Here is a 21743-nt window from a genome sequence, read left to right as displayed (position 1 = left end):
TTTGAACAAGATTCAGGGAAATCCTGTTGAGAAAGTGAAAGAGAAAATAGCTTTAGGGTGGTGTGAGACCACCCACTCACATCCTCTGCTCTGGGTGACTCACCGCCAACCACCGCTAACCACACAGGTACTTTGGTCCCCAACACCTACATAGATCGCCTCTAAAGCAAAATGAAACACAGCAAACGTTGCCCCCCTTTCTTTTTACGTTGAGGTAGGCCTTTAACGCATGTTCAAGCAACTGGGATTGTTCTTTTTCGAAGGACATCCCCTTAATATTTCTGACATGTAACAATTAACAACTCCATAGGCAACAAGCAAAATCAAAAAAGCCTGACAATGAACATAATTAATTGCACTTTCACAAGAAGTGACAACAAAGCAAAAAGCAGTTTTCTTCCTTGTTCATTTTGACTGCAGCAGATCCCCTGTCTTCACACCTCCCACGTTGGTTTAACGTGTTGCATTGTCCCCCACACAGCTCACAAACACACACACACACATACACACAGACACACACACACACACACACACACACACACACACACTTCAGAAACACATAGAGACCCACACACATGCGCTCACACTCACACAGCTATACGAAGACCACATCAGCCTGGGGCTCCCCTTTTTATCTGCCTCTGCTCAAAAGGTGTGATCGCTCGTTGTGCTGGTGAGGAGGTGGGGGACATTCTTGAACCAGGGGTGGAAGGTATTAGCCTGGTGTGTCCTACTCTGCCAATTCATTCTTAGACTTGAAGGTTGGCCATCGTTGGGGATCCCCTGATGTACCGATCAGAGCTGTGAAGAACAGCTACACCAAGCAGACACGAGGTTCCTTGCACTGCCATGGGTTTATGTCCTCGTCCTCCCTTCTTTCCAAAAAACGAAAAGACTCTATAACTGCAGCAAAAAATGCTGTGAAACTAATTCAGACTTTACTTTACTGTAAAAAAAAAGAATAGTTGGGCATTTTTCGATATATGCTTATTTTGCTTTCTTGCCAAGAGTTGACAGGCAAAGTTAGGTTTAAGTAAAATACATACAGACAATGGAAAAGTAAAACGTCGCAAAAGACGTGTTTGTATAAGCCACCTACCTGCCAATCATAAACGGTCTCCCCCTCAATTTAAACTTGGTAATTTGTTCAGAACGTAAATGCTTTTGGATTGCATTCAGTTCAGACTACATGGCATACAAATAAAACGCCAAAAGGCAATCTTATTGCATGCAAAATGCCTTCATCGTTTCATTTACCCGCCAAATTATACCGTTAATATGGAGCTCAATGCCAGTTTGTCAAACAATACTGTGAGACATGGGACTTAAATGGCATTATTCATTCCCATGAATCACTGTCAGCATCTGTTTTCCGTTTGAAAATCAAGGCGTGCCCCCTCTCTCTGACTTGGTCATGAGTTGAATCATCAGATATTTGCCAACCAAGTAAATAACACATCGCTTTTTAATTGTTTCAAGTTGACTACAGGTTATTTTGACTCATTCAGACACCAAAACATTATTCATTTCATACTGTGTACGTAAAACGCGCATCAGAAAGCACAGCTAAAAGTCAGATTTTTCCAAGTGGCTTCAATAGCTTCAATATACACCAGATTTTTGGACCATTAACGCTGGGTATGGGTCCAGCCTGTCTCGGCTGGTCTGTTCTATCAAGGTCCACAACCATCAGATGAACCTCGAAACAAGCGCACCCCCACGTCAGACAGAATGTTTGGTCCATGTGTCTAGACCTCCACCATGTCTGACCCGCCAGCACAGAAGGACACACAAACACTCGACAGACGAGCATGAGGAACAAACACAGGCAGCCTCCTTCTCGTCCACCATGTGACTTGGATATGCATGCTCACTGCTGTTCGTAATTTCTTATCGCTGACACCCACCCTTCCACATCCACATATACACTTGTCAAATATGACACCTCTACCCACAGGGAAGAGACCAGGTTATCAGCCCTCTTCTGGGAAGCCTGACTAAACTTTCCCACCAAGCCACACACGAGTGGCCCTTCCCTTCGAACGTAGGCCACTTCTGCTTTGGTCTCGGGCCCTCAGACAGGAGGGCCTTTGGTCCTCTACGTCTCTCCCTTGCTCTCCAGTCAGAGAAGGAGACCAAACCATGGACCACTTCCATGATATGTGGGAGTCCCTGCTGTTTCAGTAGCTGCCAGGCAGGCAGCCTCTTCCCTCTCCCATCGGAGCGTTTGGCTCCATCACCGCGGGAGCCCATCTGATGTGGTCCCTACCCTCGCCCCCCCCCCCATCTGACTAGCAGCTCTCTTCGTCGGGCCCAGACGGCTGGAGGGACGGAGCCGACGAAAGGGGCCGCAGATTGTTGTAGACCATTTACATGTAAATACACAGACCGGGCCTGGGTCTGGGTTCAATATTGAAGGTGTCCGCTGCACTGAGGTCCCTCTGTGTGTGCATATATGAGCGTGTGTGCATACGCGTCGGCAAGCGTATATGATTATGTGCGTGCGTGCACGTGTGTGTGTGTGTTTTCATGTATGTGCATGGCATGATCCAGTACATCTAAATTATACAGCTGCCAAATTGCTGCAAATGTTTTAATACAAAAGCATTCTGTGGTCTCTAATTATATCTAATGGCTGCTGGACGCATTTCTCCAGAGCAGGAATAGGAGCCTTTTCAGAGGATGATTTGGCTTTTTATCAATTAGTTTAATATCTAATTGCACGAAGCAAGGAAAGGAAATAATAATATTGACTTAAATGTGTCCAGTGTTCGTATAAATGAGGCCTGAATGGGGGGCTGTGAGGGTGTGTTTTTTGTTTGACAGACAGGGGCATCAAAGGGCCTTCTAGCACTGTGAATGTAGCCCCTACTCCCCAGAGGAGACTGAAGATGCCGAGGCTACATCGCTGTATCACCGGGGGGGTCAACCTTAAGCCATTAATCATGTCTACATAACCTCCCTCCCACTAGCATATGCCCCGGGCTGGTAGACAGTAAGTCAGTTCGGGCTTTCCTCTGTGTCGCTCTAGAAGCTTTCATACCGGGAGAGAGAAGTGTTAAAACTCTACATTCTCACTTCTGACTCACTGATTTAACCACATTGAGGCAGGAGCAGCAGCAGAATACTCCTGTGGTGTAAATCTGTTTGTGTTCCCTGTCCCAAAAAAAAGGAAAAAAAAGAAGGAAAAAGAAAAAAAAGAAAGAAAGGGTCCTCCTGAAATGCAGTTTCTGAGTCAGGGTTAGCGATGTGATAAAAGCCCAGCTTGTTTGGCAGTAATAGTGCTATGGGAAAGGACAGAGAACCAGGGGTGAGCTGGGTTGGGCCGCTGCGTCTCGCTGGCTGGTTGGTTGAGCTTGAGTGTGGGACCGTGTGTGTGTGTGTGTCCCCTCCCCACCCCAGCTCACCCCAACTCGCCTCGTGTGCCTATCCAAAGAGGGAGGCTTAATGCCGAGTCGATACAACTCCGCCACCCTCCCTTACACCTCACGTTCCAGGGAACACATATATCCAGTCTACGCTGTCAAACTTTTAGCACCTGCTATTTTGCTCCGGTCCCTTATGTCGATGCCTCTGGTGTTTTCAGGAGGATGGGCCGGGAGAAGTGGGTCAACAAAGGTTGATGCTAAAATGGGGATGAGGGTGAGACTCGGGCCATCGGACTACCGTCTGCTGTTGGCTTCTTTTTTTTTTTGCTTGTGACAACACAGTGGGTAAAAGTAAAATGTGTCAGAGTCAATTCAATGATCTGCTTACCCAATTCAAAGACAAAAAAACAAAAGCATCATGACGTTAACACCCTGTTGTAGGCAATTTCTTTTTTAGGGTTTAATTTATTTCCCATTTTCTCAGAATCTGGAAAACATCACTAGACTTGAAGAATTCAAAACTTCCGTGAGAACCCAGCACGGCAGGCGCCAGGAGATAATGTATTTATGAGAGGATAAAAAGTCAGATAAGAGAAGCACAGCTACCTGAAACTCACCCTGCTTCCATACCGTGTAGCTGCCGCGTTTCCCCACAGGCCCTGGGTGACACTTTCTATAATGCAGTAATCCAAAAATCATGTTAGCATGCCTTGGGGAGTCAAATACAGTGAGTGCAATCCTATTTCCCTGAATGCAGCCAGTACACCTTATTTTTCAAAGATTTGTCTTAACACAGTGGATTATCATTGCCCCCTGAAAACCCTTCGCATCACAGAAGCATCGGGCTCATATATCCCCGGATACATTTCTGCAATAATCCACAGCTCCTTCCACGGGCCGGACACACACACAAAAACAACAGGCAAACACACACACACACACACACACACACACACACACACACACACACACACACACATACACACACACAACATGCGTGCATGCATGCAACATGCTGACATTGAGACTTATCTGTTGATATGACGCAAAGTAGCATCTGATGGTTTTATGCAATCTGGCGTACTTTAATGTATTTTGAGAAAATTCAAACGTGCTGCATATATAGAGAGAATTCCCGCGGGTCTCACTCACTGACTGCTTACAGATGGGAAAGATTCCCATTTCATAATAATTTGCTCTGCTAGAACGACATGTGAAATAGCCTACATGACATCAAACATGAATATACTTTACATATTCTAATGTTCTCTGAGTAGGGGTTAAGAAAAAACGCATTGACAACAAAAAGAAGTGAATACAAAACAGGTTTTGTCCAGGCTAGAGGGAGAACCTTGTGCTGTTTAAATCATGAAGAAAATGGCGGGGACAAGGAAATAAGAAAAAAAGGGAGTAATTGATGAAAGCAATATGCACCCGAATGGAAATTCATGAAAGCTGTCACCTTTGTATCTTTGAAGACAGCAGCATGTCTGTAACATAAGCTTTCCTCGCGCGGAGGGCCACTGTTTTGATTAAATGCTAGCAATCCCCCCACACACTGGAAAATATACTGGGGGACATCTTTGATAAACTTGTGAAATAAATTCTTTCCAATAAAAATGCTCTGGAGGATGATGATTTGCAGAGGAGCGCAGGGCGCTGGCACGGTGCACATTGCACTCGGTTCGTTTCCCAGCACCCCTCCCTCCAGGGGTCTCGGTGGCGAGGATCTCTAATGAGACTTGCGTTATTAATCCTTGCAATGGGGTACATGAATTCACTCACGAGCAAAGGCTTCAGCAGCCACCTTGGCCCATAAAACCTGGAATGTATGCCTTTCATGTGCTCTGTTGATGATCTACTCTGACAACAATATGGTAGGACTTCCCTTCCCCTGTCGCGCAGGCCTTGGCCCGGGGCCAAGGAGGGTCATCTCAGACACACTTGGACTTTTATAGGTGGTCAAGAAACATGCTGACAGGTCACAAGTGGGAGCTCCTTTATGAGTGGAGCCTAAACATCTACCTCATTTGGAATTAGTTCATTTATAGGTGGCCTGTAAATCACATTTATTTTGTTTTCTACATTGAGTCTTTGGGGTCATTTCAGAGAAACCAACCTACTTTACTTTGGAAAGCGGGGCAATTAAAACAACAGCACAGAGTTTGGTTTAGACAGGATTTTCTGTGAAACATGCGCTTCAAAGTTGCAAAACAATTTGTGCAAAGAAAAGTTCAGGTGCCTGTCACCTTGCGGGTGGCGTGAAACCCAAATAAAAACTTTCTCCATCATTTTTTTTAGAATTTTGCTGATCATGCAAGGGCCCATCGAATAAGAGATTGTACCAACGAGGCGTTGACAGCTCAGGTGTGAAATGCTTGACTTTTGTTCTTCCTTTGAACTAGAGATTTAGCCTCCAACTAGAATGACAGCCTGCAGCAACACTGAGTCAAGAGAGCAGCACCTCTGCTGTGTGTGTGTGTGTGTGTGTGTGTGTGTGTGTGTGTGTGTGTGTGTGTGTGTGTGTGTGTGTGTGTGAGAGGGCAGTCTGGGCATGAGAGAGAATGAGAGAGAGAGAGAGAATGAGAGAGAGAGAGAGAGGACATTAACATACTGACATAAAGTATATCATTCTTAATCCTGGATCAGGCTCACAGGCCTACGGTGATCCTCACAATGCATACTTGTTCATTTTTCCTTTTGCATCCAAGCATACTCGCTCAAAGCCTTTGGGATTTTGAGTGAGTGTGGGCCTTCACAAACAGTAGCTCCTCCTGATTCTGCTGAAATGAAACTTTACATTTCACAAAAAAAAACAAAGCTTCTCCGGTGGCACCTTCTCACAATGTCCCCTGTGGAATTCTGCAATCGTCGCAAAAAGCAGAGGGAAGGAGGACGAAAAGGATTTGGTTATGGCTGCAGATAAGTGAGACTCTCTGTTGGAGAGACAGGTCAAAAAATAAATAATAGAATTGCTTTTCTTCCCTGAGCCATTTGGAGAAGACAAAAAAATGCTTGATCTCTATTCTCGAATGTTTGGTGTTCCCTGCCTCTGTGAAGGCAGTCTGGGACGGCCCTCCGGTCTTTGATTGACAGATTGTGTGCCGTGTGCATCATGTAGCTCTGGTCCCCTGATGGCCCAACAGCCAGCTCCACTGTCCCATTTATGACACCAGCCAATCTGCCTCCAGCAGAGACTCTCCCACAGCTTTTCACAGATCTGTATCCCCATTTTCCCCAAATTCATCTCACCCCCTCCTCTCCCTCCAGCTTACTTTAAGGCACACATGCCCAGACTGCCCACACACACACACACACACACACACACACATGCAAACACAAGCTGAGTTCGCTGCAGTTGAAGATGCTGCAAAGTGAGAGATGCAAATGGAGAAAGTGAAAGCCTGCATGCTCTTACAGTGTTGAGTTATTTGAATAAAACCAACGATGGGAAAGTTCCCTAGTTATCCTGGTCGCTCACTAGAGGGCGCTGTCGCCGTTCCACTGCTGACAAATCCCCTTATGATGAGGTCCGGGGGCCGTATGAACGACGTTTGAGGTGCGACATGTTTCTTTGATTATTTCTGGTTTCGGGAGATCTCTCTCACTCGTTCCTTCAGCGTGTGCGCGCGTTTGTGTTTGTGTTTCAGACACAGACGTGGGAAATTCAAAATGACCTTATGTTCAGTAAGCAGGTTTTATTTTTGTTCATTTCTTTTTTGAATTATAACCCAACAACTGACTATGTGTCCTTTTTATTGTTTTTCGCCGGGAGTCATGCAGCAGACTTGTGCAGTGTTAGTGCTTTCTTTCTCTCAGACCTGTATATATAAGCCTACCGTTGTCTGAATTTCAGTGGCTTTAAGGGAGATTTTTTTTTACCGTCATTTAAAAACAGCAGTTAACCCCGTTACTTCAAATGCAAATAAAGAAAAAAGAAAAAGACATAAAATATCAGATGTCTGCTTTCAGAGAGCTCATCCCCATTATGTAGCCTATTCATATGAAATACATTTCCCACATCCCAAATCTACTGAAACTAATTTTAACAGTTTCATATTTTAATTCAATCAAATTAGGAAATAGATCAACTTTTTTCTACGAATATCCACCTACTGTTAATGCTATCTCTCATATAAATATATTGGCGTTTTATTCCGTGACAAATTTAACAATAATTCAAATATTGGATTAAAATGTAAAAAGGTAGAAAATAAGAAAAAAAGATCCATTTCTATTTCTATTTTGTTCAATATCTGAAGTGAATTAAAGCTCTAGCAACAAAAATGCATTTGTCACCTGAGAAAATGAGAAGGAAGCTGGAATAACACTCGCCTTTTTTTTACTTTTAAAAGCAGAAACAAATTAAGTCAAACGAAAAATAAAAATCGTCTTTTTTTAATTTCAAGTGTTCCTTTTGAGCCTGTTTTTACGGTCGATAGTTTTACTAGAGCCAATACTGAAAACCTGGAAGTGGAAGAGGCGACAGAGGCCAATTATAGGAAATAAGGTGCACATGGGATTTTTTTTGTATTGGGAGTGTTTGCAGGAGAAGAAAGGGTCTCGGTGTTTTGCTGTTCATCGACGATACGTCTTCGTTCGGTGAGTGAGTGTGGAAGTAACCTGACAAGCCGTGTGTGAATGTACATTTTACGTGATGACTTGAAGCCGAAGCTGAAAGTGTATCGGGGATTAGAAGCGTGCGCGGTGGGGAATGCAGGACTGGTGAAGTGCGATTTATTTAGGTCATTTAGAGACTTAGTTTATGGGTAACATGTGCAGAGACACTGGTTGTCGTTTTGGCCTTTTAGAAATGATTTTTCACTCATGTTTGACAGCAAACTGAAGCTTGTTTGCACTTGTAATTTATTGTTTTTAAATCCTGGATGCGTGGCGCGTGGAGCGAGCGCCACTTCGCTCAAGTCTGTACCCGGGACGTGAGAGTGAAAATAAACGTAACAACTCGCGTGAAGACATTTTTCTCCTGATATTATTTCCACCAGACGCTTTCTAATTGAATTAGAGTGGTGCGACCATTGGCTGCGGAGCGGGCTGGTGCGCCCGCGTGCTTCTCCAAAAGCTCCTCCCCTCTCGCTCACAATCAGTTGGGTGCGTGGAGAACTACATCTTTATAAGAGCCGCTGAACACCCAGTGTCCAGCCTTGAATCTGATCCGAACGTCCGTAGGCGAGGAGCCGATTTAACCTCCTTCCATCATTCGTAACGGAGGGAGGCGTGCAGAGCCAGAAACTACCAGGGCGCCGGTTCGTCGCGTCGTCTCCGTTTGGCTGAGATTCACTCCTCTGGAAACTCTCGAAACTCTTTTTATTGTATTGCAAGGTCTAAACAATGCAGTTAGAGAACATCCTTCCCAGCCCCAGCATTAGTTTACCCAAGACTTTTTACAATCTTTCGTCGTCGGACAGTGCCAACAACAGCCCGAGGCCGTCATCGCAGCTTGACTACCAAGAAGTCGACCGTACGGAATCGGAGTCCAGCAGTGCCCCTAAGAAGTACCTGAGCGGGGTAGGGAACGGGATGCTGGGTGAGGCAGAGGGGGACACTTTCGCTAAAGCCGGGCCCGATGGGAGGAAAGGCTCCCCGGTGCTCGGCGAGGACGAGTTGACGAGCGGTCGACGTTACAACATAGACGAACTGGGCTCCGACAGATACTTCATCTCGTCCGCGCAGGCGAGTTCCGAAATGGCAAGCCCCTGTTCCCTCTTTCCTTACGCAGGACAGACCGGCTCGGTGTACACCGGGTCTAGCGGCTCCAGGTACCCGGCTTCACTTCATTACGGATCCGTCCTGCCGCCCACGGGCTTCTCCTCCTCGTCCGTGTGCACCGGCCGGAGTCAGTTTAGCAGCGGAGGGTACCAGTTCAGCCAGGGCCCGGGCTGTTTGTACCCCTCCTATCCCGGGACGGGGACGGGCATTGGCTCCATGTCTCTGCCGGGGTCTGCCGCTGGAGCCAGAGCGCAGGTCTATCTGTGCAACCGTCCTCTGTGGCTGAAATTCCACCGGCACCAGACCGAGATGATCATCACCAAACAGGGCAGGTAAGCAGAAGGCCCAATTTAAGCACACGACATGTGCAGAATGTGAAATTCGTTTTAATATTTCCCGTCGGCCTGTTAAGAGTCTTTCTCATGACATAACCACTTTCTTATGCATGACCAACATTTTACGCACAGGATTCCTATCTTCCTTTTACGCATTTTTATGTGGTTCTGAACTTTTAAATTGCAAGTTTTCGTTTCTGGTAAATTGTAAATGTACAACTACATAGCAGACTAAACATGACAATAATGTAATGTACAATTATTTAAAATCTAATATAAGAGAGGCACTTTGCCAAATGCCACACATGACATGAGCGTTTTTTCCTGCTTTTATGAGCACATCTGTTAATTATTCCTGTTTTTGTTTTTTTCTTATCTAGACGGATGTTCCCATTCCTCAGCTTCAACATCACTGGACTCAACCTCACGGCCCACTACAATGTCTTTGTAGAAGTTATTTTGGCTGACCCGAATCACTGGCGCTTTCAGGGAGGAAAGTGGGTCACTTGTGGGAAAGCAGACAATAATATGCAAGGTGAGTTAGCGATTTAAGAAAACCCATTTGTCTCTGGCAAATCATGTATAATCATGTATTTTGTTTAATAAGGATTGAAAAATAAATCGAAAAAGATAAGGAATGAAACATGGTTAGAAATAAATAATACAGCAATGTAGCATTCAGTCCTGAGAGCTTGATGAAGTGAGAATCAAATGTGGGTGTCAAAGATTAAGATTGTTTGGAAATAAAGATGGTTCTTTTAATTTATTGGAATCATTTTTACTCATTTTTTGCAAAATGTTTTGAAAGGTTGCGTTTAGTAGTGTTTCAATGCATTAAATGCAATAATTTAGACTCCTCTCGGAGATCCAACTCTAGTGTGAAACTTGTCTTTTCAAATGACTGGTACTAGATGGATTAAAATGATTAATTCTTCATTTGATAATTTATTGTTAAGATAAATATGATTAGAAGAAAAAGTATCATTTTCAGCATCTTCTAAAACAGAACTTTTGAACATTAGTCTGTCTTGAATCTACTTTCAATTATTGGTTTTCATTAAAATAACCTAAAATAAATAATTCCTGTTTTATGTATTTTGATTCGATTTCCCCCAAAGATCTTTATTATTATTATTATTATTATTATTATTATTATTATTTATTAATATATGCATAATGTAAAAAAAAGCAGGATATGATGTATTCTTTCTGGCATATTACTAACTGCGTTATTTAAATTTCAGGTAACAAAATGTATGTTCATCCTGAATCTCCGAACACTGGTGCTCACTGGATGAGGCAAGAAATCTCTTTTGGCAAGTTGAAGCTCACCAACAATAAAGGGGCCAACAACAACAACACACAGGTAAGATATTGATTTCTGACATGCTCTAATTCTCCATTTGCCAATATTGTTTCTGATTTTAACTAACTGAAAATAATTGTGTGAGTACTATACCTTTCAAGCATGATTGCTGTCTTTTTAAAGATATTTGAGCATTTTATTTTTAATAAAAAAAAGAAGAGCACAAATCAATTCACGCAGCCTGTTGTGAAATCTCCGGCGTTGCACTCATCACACGTCTCTCCTCTGCAGATGATAGTCCTGCAGTCGCTTCATAAATACCAACCGCGACTGCACATTGTGGAGGTGACGGAAGACGGAGTGGAGGACATGAGCAACGAGGCCAGAACTCAGACCTTCACCTTCCCAGAGAACCAGTTTATAGCAGTCACTGCATACCAGAACACAGATGTAAGCACTGCAATGATACATGTTATTATTTATGATTTAGAATTCAAATGTATTTAGCTGTTTAGATGCAATGAATGCATTTATGCTTGATTTTATAAAAAAAAGTAATTCTTTAGTATTGCTCTCTCACATTATTAATGCAAGATTTCTTTTTTGTTTGTTTGTTTTAGATCACACAGCTGAAGATAGATCACAACCCTTTTGCGAAAGGCTTCCGGGACAACTATGACTCGTATGTGTCTTGCAGTTCAAGCAGTGCGGTTGATCTGTTTTTCTTGTGGTACGCTTTTTGATGCATGTCTCGAATGCTGAATTTTTCTTGTGTTCTCGTTTTTGGTCGAACAGGATGTACACGGCCCCAGAGAGTGACCGGTTGACTCCGTCCCCCACGGACTCCCCACGCTCCACCCAGATTGTGCCCGGGGCCCGCTACGCCATGCAGCCTTTCTTTCAGGACCAGTTCGTCAACAACCTGCCTCAGAACCGCTTCTATGCCAGTGAGCGGGCCGTCCCCCAAACCAACAGCCTCCTCTCCCCACAGAGCGAGGACGTCAGCGCAGCGGCCTCCGCCCAGCGCTGGTTCGTCCCCCCAGTCCAGCAGCCGGGCTCCAACAAGCTGGATCTCTCCTATGAGAATGACTATTCCACCAGCAGCCTGCTGTCCTACGGCATCAAGCCCCTGTCCCTGCAGACGTCCCACGCCCTCAGCTACTATCCAGACTCGGCCTTCGCCTCCATGGCTGCGGGCTGGGGCACCAGAAGCTCTTACCAGCGCAAGATGACCACAGGCCTGCCCTGGTCCCCTCGTCCAAGCCCCCCAGCCTTCTCGGAGGACCAGCTGGGGGCCACAAAAGACAAGCTGCCCGAGGAGAGCGCGCCACCCGCCTCGACCTGGATCGAGACGTCCCACTCGCTGAAATCGGTGGACTCTAGCGATTCTGGCGTGTACTCCGTGGTGTGCAAGCGGCGCAGGATGTCCCCTGGGGGCTCAAGCACAGAGAACTCCCCCACCATCAAGTGTGAGGACTTGACTACGGAAGAGTACAAGGACAACCCAAAAGGCATGGGTTATTATGCATTCTACACAAGCCCCTAAGACTGTATTTATTGAAACTAAATATAATTCTTCATTCCCTGTTAATGTCTGTTTTCTCTTTTCTCTAAAGGTGCCAAAGCTTAGTGTGTCGTCCCCCCCCCCCCCCCCCCCCCCCCCCAAGCAAGCAAGCTGCACATGGTTATTTTCCCAGGCCAGCCCCTCTCACATACCTGAGCAGAAACATGCATAGTGATTGTTGTTTTTTGAAAAAGCATGTCCCTTTTTATTCATTTATTTTTACAAGTTTTCCTTTTTTTACAAATGTGAATTTTATTTAATTTTTCTTCCCCCTGCGTATTTAAGTCATTTCCGTTGTACAGTATTCGTGCACTTTAGAATGTGATGTATCTTGTACAAATTGTCTTCATGGAGGTGTTATTAAATGGATAATAAAACGGCTTTTCACAAAGCAGCTGTCCAAATGTCTGCCTCACTATGTTTTAACGTCCCATGTCCACAGTGAATGAATAAGATGGGCCTTTGGCAGTTCTTAAATTAATCAGCCTTTTTATCAGCTGGAGATAAAAATCTACACATGCATTTTTGCTGCTGGAACTGAAATGAATGAAAATAAATCAAGTGTGTGTTATGCAGTGAATGAGTGGCGGTGCCTGTAACCCTACTATGTTTTTATGGCTTGTTATAGAGGCCATGAATTTGGGCCTCTAAAATAAAGGCTCCCCTGAGTGATTGCTGCCAACAAGTTGACATAGCAACAAGCCTACATTATAAAATATGATTAAGACCATGCTTTCAAATAGAGTGGTGCAGTGGTAAAATATACCCAATTTTGGATTCAAATTGAGGCATTTTTTAAAGATTATCAATCAACATTTCTCCTGTAAGCGATTTGAGACCAACTGCAATTGAGTAGGAATTAATTTCAAGCAACGTTACTTTGTCACTTAGAATTGGATAAGCTTCTGCTGTCTTAAATCTATCGTCCTTCTCCGCTGATAAAACACATGTAGTGTAATTTTTCTTAATATTTTCATACGCAAAGACTTGTAATTATCATAAATCCAAATAATCATATGCATAGTAAACAACAGAAAATGATAAGGGCATGGGATGGCATATAGTGTGTGAAAGCCTATTTCTGTTTTAAGGTCACAGTCAGTAAGCACTATTGTTTTGTTTTTTTGTCATGTTTTCTTAAAATTCTCAGAGCCCATCATGTTGGGATAAAAAAGAGCTGAGCAATCCTTTTCAAGCAACGAATGAGTGCGACAAGGTAACGCCACAGCTCACAATTCAATTGAGCGAAGTGTGATTTAAATATGAGATTTACATGTTTTTTAGATGACATGACTCACAACATAGACCCAGTTAAGTGAAAAGCACACAGTCCTACCATTCCTTCTGTTGTTGCCATGGCGTTTTCACGCATTTTATCATTTACCCAAGTAGTGCAACTGCAGGCATGTGTACTTAGAAGATATGATAACAGGCTAAATGAAAAATGGTCCGTCGGCCACCCAACTAAGGGCAACGCACAGCCAAACACCTCTATTTATACGCCTCTCAAAAGTGGATTAGTGGAGATCAAACTCATGAAAAGAGAAGTCATAATATTCACACAGAGACTACTTGGCTCATGTTCTCAACACCTGTTTTTCTTCAAGTGAAAATACTTTGAATCCTCCCCCATAAGGACTCCAATTTGAATTGATTTGCATACTCGAATTCTAATTAATTCTGTTGTCAGACTCCTTGACAAAGTGAGGAGTCTGACTAACTCCAATTAACACCTCCTAACAAGGTAGAGTGCTTGATTGCCCTGGCCTCTCAGGAAAGCTGTAAGAAAAAGGCTCTGGGGGGGGGGGTTCGAGCTGAGAGAGTATAAATGTTTGCACTCGTGCGTTTCAGCAAATTGTATTTCTGAGCATCTGATGATGTTTTTCTTCTCCTTTTCATGCTGCCTTGACCTCTGCTCTTCGGTGGTGGTGAGGTGGAGAATCAAGATTATGAGTGGACAACTAGCGAAAGAGAATTGTAGCGATGTGACAGTAATTGATACCCTGACGATCGGAGGGGAAAAACAATTAGAATTTCACACGCATTTAATTTATAACCCATAACTGACCTACAGTTGAGCGGAAATGGCGTGAATCTTTCAGTCAGAATAAGGGCCTCTTATTTTATTTTTATTGAACCTTTATTGAGCCAGGATCATCCCATTGAGATTTTGAGTCTCATTTAAAAGGGGGCCATGGCCAAGATGGCGACGTTAAAGTTTCACACGAGCACCACATGAAAACATAAATGACAAACCTAAAAAAAAAAGCTGTAAAATCTTGCATATAAAATAATGCAGTGTTTAGGATGCTAGTAGTAACACAATTCTAGTGCTTTGTATTGACCTAAGAAGTTGCATGGGTGATACGTATTTCACACCAATCATTAGAAATACTGCAGTTTAACTTCCAATAAACACATGATTGCTGGAATTTGTCTTTCCAAGACATACATACAAACCCAAGCACACGTACACGCTTCAAGGTGCATCTATCTGTTTGAATGCCTCGTCAAATGCATGTCAGCACTGCATATGTAATGTCTGCCGTCCTCCCACTGGAGTGAAACCTCATACCCAGCGACAGCATGACTTCCATACACATACAGGGACATGCATCTTGCATCTATAGACTACAAAAACACTGTCCTTGCTCTCCACTGCAGCTCTGTCAACAATGCTCATATTATTTATTCAAAGGATATTCCAGGTGATTCGTGGAAGCTCTCGACAACTCCAAAACAACAACCTAGCAACAAGTCGATAAATTGTGTCTTTCTCAACCCATTCATGCAAGAAGTACAGTAATCAATAGACACCTCTACAGCATGCTACCGCAAATTCAGACCATGTTGACTCGCTATATGTGCATTGGGATGAGGCCTGAAGAATTGACTGCCGCTGTTAACATTGCTGGCTACAATCTCAGTAATTGACTGAGTTCTGCTGTTGTGTCAGTAAGGCCTGGAAACAATCCAGTGGTTTGCAGGATTTAAAGCACATCAGTAAAACTTCTTCTTGCTATATGTGTGTGACCAACCTTCCCCAGGCCGCCCATTGGTTATCACGTTGAGAGTTGATGTAGGAAAGGCCAAGGAGGCTACGGAGACATTGTACCCAAGGAGGGCTGACATCTAAACACAGATGAAGGCCTGAGGCGGTTTCCTCACCTTCAGTCACACACTATTACTGCTCTCACTGGCTAAATGCAGCCACAGGCAGACGTGTGTCTGGGTCAACATTTCTTTAAGACCCCCCCCCCCCCCCCCTTTTTCAAAAGTACCCCACAGACGAGCACGAGTGAGACGGTGGCGATTATGTTTCCTCTTCACACTACATTTCCCCTTTTGATGTGTTGATAAATGTCACCTCTGTTAAATGCTTATCAAGCCAGTTAGAATTACTGTGGAATTGTTCCTCAGGGACGGTTTGAGCCTCGCATGGCCACTCTGCTGTTTTGTGATGTATTCACGCATGATCTAGTTAATGGCTTTTTATTTTTACAAAGACTTTCTCAAACATCTTGAGTTTAATGTCATTAGTCGACGTGAGTCAGATCTTTTTAACTGTAGGGAAACAATGGACACTGCAGGCACACGCAGGCCCACACCAAAGGAACCAGGTCCAGTGTGCTATATTATATTGTAAAACTAGCCCAACATATACAGTACATGTACTGTACATATCCTCTGGCACGCGATGCAATGTTCTGTTTTACGTGCAATGAGCACATGCTCTTTGTGTTTTCAAGCAGAGGTCATAGGCATTTACAGTCCTAATGATGCTGACAAAGGCTCTCCTTTTAGCTCGCCCCAGGTGTCGATGTACACAACACAATGCTTTATTTGGACCTGATTAATCAGCAGTAAATGGGGGGTGGGGGGGTGGTGGGCTGACTTAAGTGCGGGTGTAATGCTCGCAGGTCTGCTGGAGTGAGACCCTGGTGTGAGATGAGTCTCAAGTTGGCGGGGCCACAACTGTTTGCATAAGGGCGTTGAGTGTTGGCAGAGAGCGCAGAGGTGAGAGGAACCGGAGGCCAGGCCGGGCCCTCGTGTGTCGATGCCCTCAGACGGCGTATGCAGCGTGCAGGCAGGGCCCGGACTCACTGGTGCATGGATAACGTTGGAGTGAGTATCCCGCGGCTAAGCTGCACTTAACAGCACATTGATTTCAAACCCCCGTGTTCCCTCCTGAGGGCAGTGGGACGCACCTCAACAGGCCGGACCCCCCCCCCCCCCCCCCCCCCCTTATTTCCCCTTCTGACCACCACCACCATTTACCATCTCCGCAGCCTACCCCTCCCTCCATCTACCCATCCCAGAGTCGATTTGGGTACACCATGCTGGTCACTGGCCTCTACCCCTCCCCTCCCATCCCACCTCCTTTGAGTGCCCCAGAGGAGTTGAACAGGTTTCAGGGGCACTAAGGCTCCAGCAGGACCCTGGTCTTGAGAGCGATGTTTTGGGTCAGGGCGTGCCGAGGCAGCCGCGTGGAATAGATCTGTGGTCAAAATCAATGCATTGGCACTTTGATGGAGCGCTCCGACAAATTTGGGTATGTCACATTCTGGTCCTTCTCTCCTGGCGCCATCAGAAGGCCTCGCCACAGGAGAAAAAACATCATCCACTAAACCTTCTGGGAGAGAGGGACTCTTCATTTCTGCAGCTTCTGGGACCAAACATGACACAGTCAATATTCATTTGGTGGCTTGCACCTAACATGTTACTCTCTCCGAACTGTCGCCTCTTGCTGCTCAAAGCTAAATGAAAAATGCCTGTGTAACCTTTGCACAGATTCTACAAGTTCTGCAGCCGTTAGTTCTGGAGTTTAAATTGTACATTAAGAGACAGGGGTTGTATTTCTTCCACTACAGTAAGTTCAGTACGACTACACTCTTCACTCTGCTTTTCTTTTTTTGTTTCTGAAGCTTCGAAAGAGAAAACTTTCTCTCTCAGCATCACCACACCTTGCAGTCTGCATCTCTTTGCGTGAGTCCCCCAGCACAGGTGGATGCCAGTGTGGCACTTCTTTCACTTGTCTAACTTCTGACTCATCTCCCAGATTCATTATGCGGATGCATGTTTCAGGAGCAGTACACAGCACTCTTCGTTGTGCGCTAATGGGCTCTCAGCATCTTTAAGACTCGGGGTACAATTAAGAGGTGATAGTTTGATCTCCCACCTCACAGTTCTATTTCTGAGCTGCCGCGTGATTATGCCGGAGGTTGATGGGTGGGTGAGGAACGGGCCTCTATTTAAAGGAAGACACCCATGAACTCTTCTGAAAGAACCGACTACTTTTGCTGTTTGCTAACACCTGATGGTATTTGTACTCCATTGCAATACAATGTATGACACAATCACATTTTTTTTAAAGTATGTATTAAATCCCACAGCTCTGTAAGAAGGCTGGTCCTACAGTTGATATAAGGTTATTAAAGGTAATTGCAAAGACTAAGAGCATCATATTGTGTATCCACTCCAACTTAACATACCATATTTTTTACACCGAGGCTAAAAACATATTTTGACAACACAGTGTTATTTCACTGTGTTGTCTTATTTCTTATGTTTAGTTTGTGACCCATCACATCACAATCTCAACATATTTCTGATGCTTTAAAAGTCAGTTAGGTGTCGTTTCCCAGGTGGTTTCACTTGACTAATTATTTAGCATAAAAGACCAGAAGTGAAAGAGTGAAACCGAAAGGGTTGCCTCTAAAGAGTGAATTAAATATGTCGGTGGTCGACTGCTTTCTTAAACAGGATAAATGGTTGATACAGCATTGCCATCTGCTGGTGAAAGTGAATTATTACATAGTAAGACACTATAATACATGATAAGCAAAGGTTGTTTTGTGGAAGATGGATGACAAGCATGTGGCAGGAGGGTGTAGGATAATAATTAGGATTTAATTTCAAATTTGAGATTTGTTTTAAAAATTGACATTATAATAGCCTATAAGTATTTGAATGTACTGTAATATCAATATCGGATGATTCGCAGGAATAGTAAAGGAACAGAAATGCAAAAAAGGCTAGCACAATAACAGTAAACTCTTATATTAAAAACCTTTATAAAAAAAGTCTGTGTAGATTTAAAAATCTACAGTGTTTGAATGCTTAGCCATTATCAAACTTAATACAACCTAATTACTCTCGTCTGTCCTGTTATCTAACATTTGTGATTTAATTTTATTTAGAAGTGAATAACTTCAGGTCATAATAAACATCTTATTACAATGTAATATTAATATTGGTTATTTTTTTTCTGAATGTATAAATTGCAGGTATATTGTATAGACATTTATGTACATGAAATTGTGTGTATTTGTCAACTGTTGAGAATACAGGTATTATTTCACTGTGTTGTTACTGCTAGTGTAAATAAACTTCTAACATTATCAAATAACTTTAAGGGTACATTTTGGTTGTTGTCTTAGACCTGTCGGTTGGTAATGGTATTCATTTCCATTGTTTTCGTTAGTTTGCTTTTAAGTAGCTCTAAAGTAAAATACAATTAAAAAAGTGATATAAAATAGTTCTTAGTCCTCATTCAGGCTATAGTGCCCAAAACCTCAAACCCAAGATACCTTATTACGGCGACATGCATCATTTTCATATCCAGTTAGTTTAGATATGACACTTTGGAATCTAGACTTCATCTCTCATCTGTACAACTTACATTTCAGATGGCCAAGGAAGCAAACCGTCCCAGGAAGTTTATCGAAGCTTTAAAAAAGAAAGAAACACACACAAAAAATAAAACAAACCCGCTTGAGACTTTACGGGAGACCGGAAAACAGCCCCTGCCCACATCGTGACGTATTTCGATTTGATTGGCTGAGAACGCCGGGTATTGCACGCGAATTGGCAATCAGTCCCTGTCAATCATTTTAGAGGCGTGTCCTCACTGAGTCGTTAGGGAAAGCATATCCAGTCCTTACAGTTCACTAGTCTTTACCGGCCCGGGACCTTCCGTTACATCAACTGTTAAAAATAAAAGAGCTAGTGCGCAGTAGACCGGCGGCAGGTGAAATGGACGAACCGTCGGAACAAATGAGGCCCCTATTGAGAACAGTAAGTGCCCGCCCAACACAGTCTACCGTTAGCCCTCCATTACATCTGTGCGGCTCTTTGTCCGTGTTTGCCTCTTGTTTGCCCAGCAGCCGCAGAAGTAACGTGTTCTAGTGATGCTTTGGGAGTCAGATTCAGTGAGGCACTATCCGGCTTCTATTGTTAGCCGGCTTTCTACTTCTGACACGTGGCATGGGTACAAGTTGTGTGTCGGGTCTCCCGTTTAATTCAACCAAAGCGTTTATTCAAACATAAGTTTTAACATAAATGGGTTACTCTGCCGAAGTTTTAGATTATTTAGTTCATCTTCACTTGTTTTCAGATAGCACCTGCTAACGTTAATGGACTATCCGGGGTGCACGAGGAAGAGTCGACTCTAATAAAGTGACGTTATAAACGTTAGTTGAGGTAATAGATGTCCTGTTTGGAGGTTAGTGTGTGCCCACGCGCTTTAATCAACTAAAACGTGCACATAACCACGTGCCTTTGGTGATACCCGTGTAAGTTAATTAACTTTACGTTTGTACCAGCTTTGTAGCGTTTCCCCCTCACGTTCAACAGGTCCGTTACTACATATGTGTCCCAGCCAGTCGATACGACCCGCTGGTACATTTACAGAAATAAAAGGCTCATTTGCATATCAAATGCGCCCAAAATAGACCAGCCTTCCTGTGTGACATTTCCAAGTCAGGAAACGCTGCTAATTTTACTACGAGGGCTCGTCCAACTGAAGAGGAAAAATAGACGTGGAGCTGAAAGAGGAATTGTGTTTGAACAATCAGACACCGCGGTTAAAGTTGGTCACATCTACCAAACTATCTTCATTGTGCTACTTTAACTTGTGGCTGAGTAGAGACTCTCATCCTGTCTTTTTGGTGCGACTTTTCCTGTCACAGACAGAGCGATGAGCATCAAACACACAGCAGTGTTAGCGAGCCCCCAAAAAAGAAACTAGTTTCAGAGCTAAGTTTAAAAGGCGTGCTGGCTGTCTGACATCAATGCTGGTGTTGGGTTATCCACTACTATGTTTGTGTGTGGGCCTCATCCACGTGCATGCTCTGAGGAAACCTGACCCCTGGGCTGCCCTATGAAAAGGAGTTGTGTACTTCATGGACGTCATTACATTCACTGTGACACAGAGCCCTGTAGACAGACATTCAACTGCTTGATGCCTATAATCACCATTGTTAAGCTTTTGAGTCTGACATTTAGCTGGTGTGTGCCTGTTTAACACACAGGAATCTGTTTTCAAACAGAAACTCTTGTTATATTCAGGCTTGCTAGTTGACCAATGGGACTTCTCTGAACTGAATAGCTAGCTGTTATTGTTTAGTTTGGCCTCAACTTCTGTACATTTAACTGTGTTACAGTCATATCAATGGGCCATGGGGACACACGGCATACAATGTCATTGGGCGTTTGTTGTTCACCTGCCTTTATGTCACCGATTATCATCTCAGGCTGTTTGTGGCATTTATAGAAAGCTGCTTAGATGGCTTCAGCTTTGTGTTTAAGCGACCGGTATTAGCCTCAGAGTTGGAGATGAACTTTCTTTCTCCGCCTGCCTGTGTTTTGCATGTTTAACCTTATGAGTGCTTAGTGGCCAAAGATTAGAGTATCCGCACTACAGTGTAATGGACGATCTGGTTGTATCGGAAAGACGGGTTGGCGGTGGAAAGGCTGAGGATCGAGACACTGAGAGAAAACTGAAGGATTACAATAGCGGTTTTATAGCTTGGACCGCTTTCCCCATAGTTTGCTTAATAAATGCACACTTTTACTTTGTCACTGACACCTCGAACTCTTCTCTTTTCAACGATTTTGACTATGCTAATGTGGCTCTGACGTGTGATCTCTCACTGAATTTAAGCTCAGGTGAAGAGGGATTTGTGCGTCCTGCTGTTCCACTAGTGAAAAAGGGGTTTTATTTCAGCCACGGTAGGCTCTATGAGCTGCACTATTATTGGCTCAGCACTTACTGCCGGGCTTAGTGAGTGTTTTATAAAGCTTACTCACTGTATGACATTGCTTTGAATGGGCAATTACACACAATGAGCCTCTTTGCCAGTCTGATGGTGCTGTGTACTGTTCAGCTACACTATTAAGATAATACGATAGAAATAATTAATTCCTACCGTACCCAGCTAAAGGCTAATTGGCGTACTCAACAGAGAGCCCGTTTGTTTACATTGTTCCCGATCTACTTTCTGCGAGAATCAAATCTACTTTCAGAAAGTACGATGCGATTAAACATACCACAAGCCTTTAAGTGCTTGTTGGAGGCAACGATTGATGAAGTCCACTACATAAATTAAAGCGTGACACAGCTATGTGTACTGTACTTTGTTTCTTACTCAAATAAAAAGTTG

The 21743-nt window shown here is 43.7% G+C and overlaps 2 protein-coding genes across 10 annotated transcripts in view; both read left to right on the top strand.

The window, feature by feature from the left end:
• Positions 1-8474: 8474 nt before the first annotated feature.
• On the top strand, positions 8475-12691 carry eomesa (eomesodermin homolog a). The gene is made up of 6 exons (XM_068711236.1): positions 8475-9427; positions 9811-9965; positions 10675-10796; positions 11028-11186; positions 11357-11418; positions 11532-12691. Exons 1-6 carry the CDS (start codon positions 8718-8720, stop codon positions 12280-12282), a joined length of 1959 nt encoding a protein of 652 aa, XP_068567337.1. The 5' UTR covers positions 8475-8717; the 3' UTR covers positions 12283-12691.
• Positions 12692-19266: 6575 nt separating this feature from the next.
• Positions 19267-21743, top strand: part of LOC137872788 (sodium bicarbonate cotransporter 3-like) — a 40485-nt gene continuing 38008 nt past the window's right edge. For 5 of the 9 annotated variants that reach the window (XM_068711229.1, XM_068711233.1, XM_068711226.1 and 2 more), the window contains exon 1: positions 19268-19377. In XM_068711229.1, the coding sequence (XP_068567330.1) occupies positions 19336-19377 (42 nt within the window). In that variant the 5' untranslated portion in view covers positions 19268-19335. Of the gene's footprint in view, positions 19378-21743 lie in introns of all 9 variants that reach the window. The other 4 variants (XM_068711230.1, XM_068711228.1, XM_068711224.1 and 1 more) reach the window with 1 other exon arrangement.

The sequence above is a fragment of the Cebidichthys violaceus genome, unplaced genomic scaffold (assembly GCF_023349555.1).
Source record: "Cebidichthys violaceus isolate CVI_PGR_0920_01 unplaced genomic scaffold, fCebVio1.0.p SCAF_16, whole genome shotgun sequence".
Taxonomy (NCBI): Eukaryota; Metazoa; Chordata; class Actinopteri; order Perciformes; family Stichaeidae; genus Cebidichthys; species Cebidichthys violaceus.
The sequence above is the reverse complement of the archived record's forward strand: the minus strand, read 5'-3'. Positions and strand labels throughout refer to the sequence as shown.

Bases quoted from the DNA above. Each gene is read 5' to 3' on its own strand.
- eomesa (XM_068711236.1), top strand. From the start codon at position 8,718: ATGCAGTTAGAGAACATCCTTCCCAGCCCCAGCATTAGTTTACCCAAG. The intron at 9,428-9,810 runs GTAAGCAGAAGG...TTTCTTATCTAG, and splicing joins ATCATCACCAAACAGGGCAG to ACGGATGTTCCCATTCCTCA. The intron at 10,797-11,027 runs GTAAGATATTGA...TCTCCTCTGCAG, and splicing joins CCAACAACAACAACACACAG to ATGATAGTCCTGCAGTCGCT.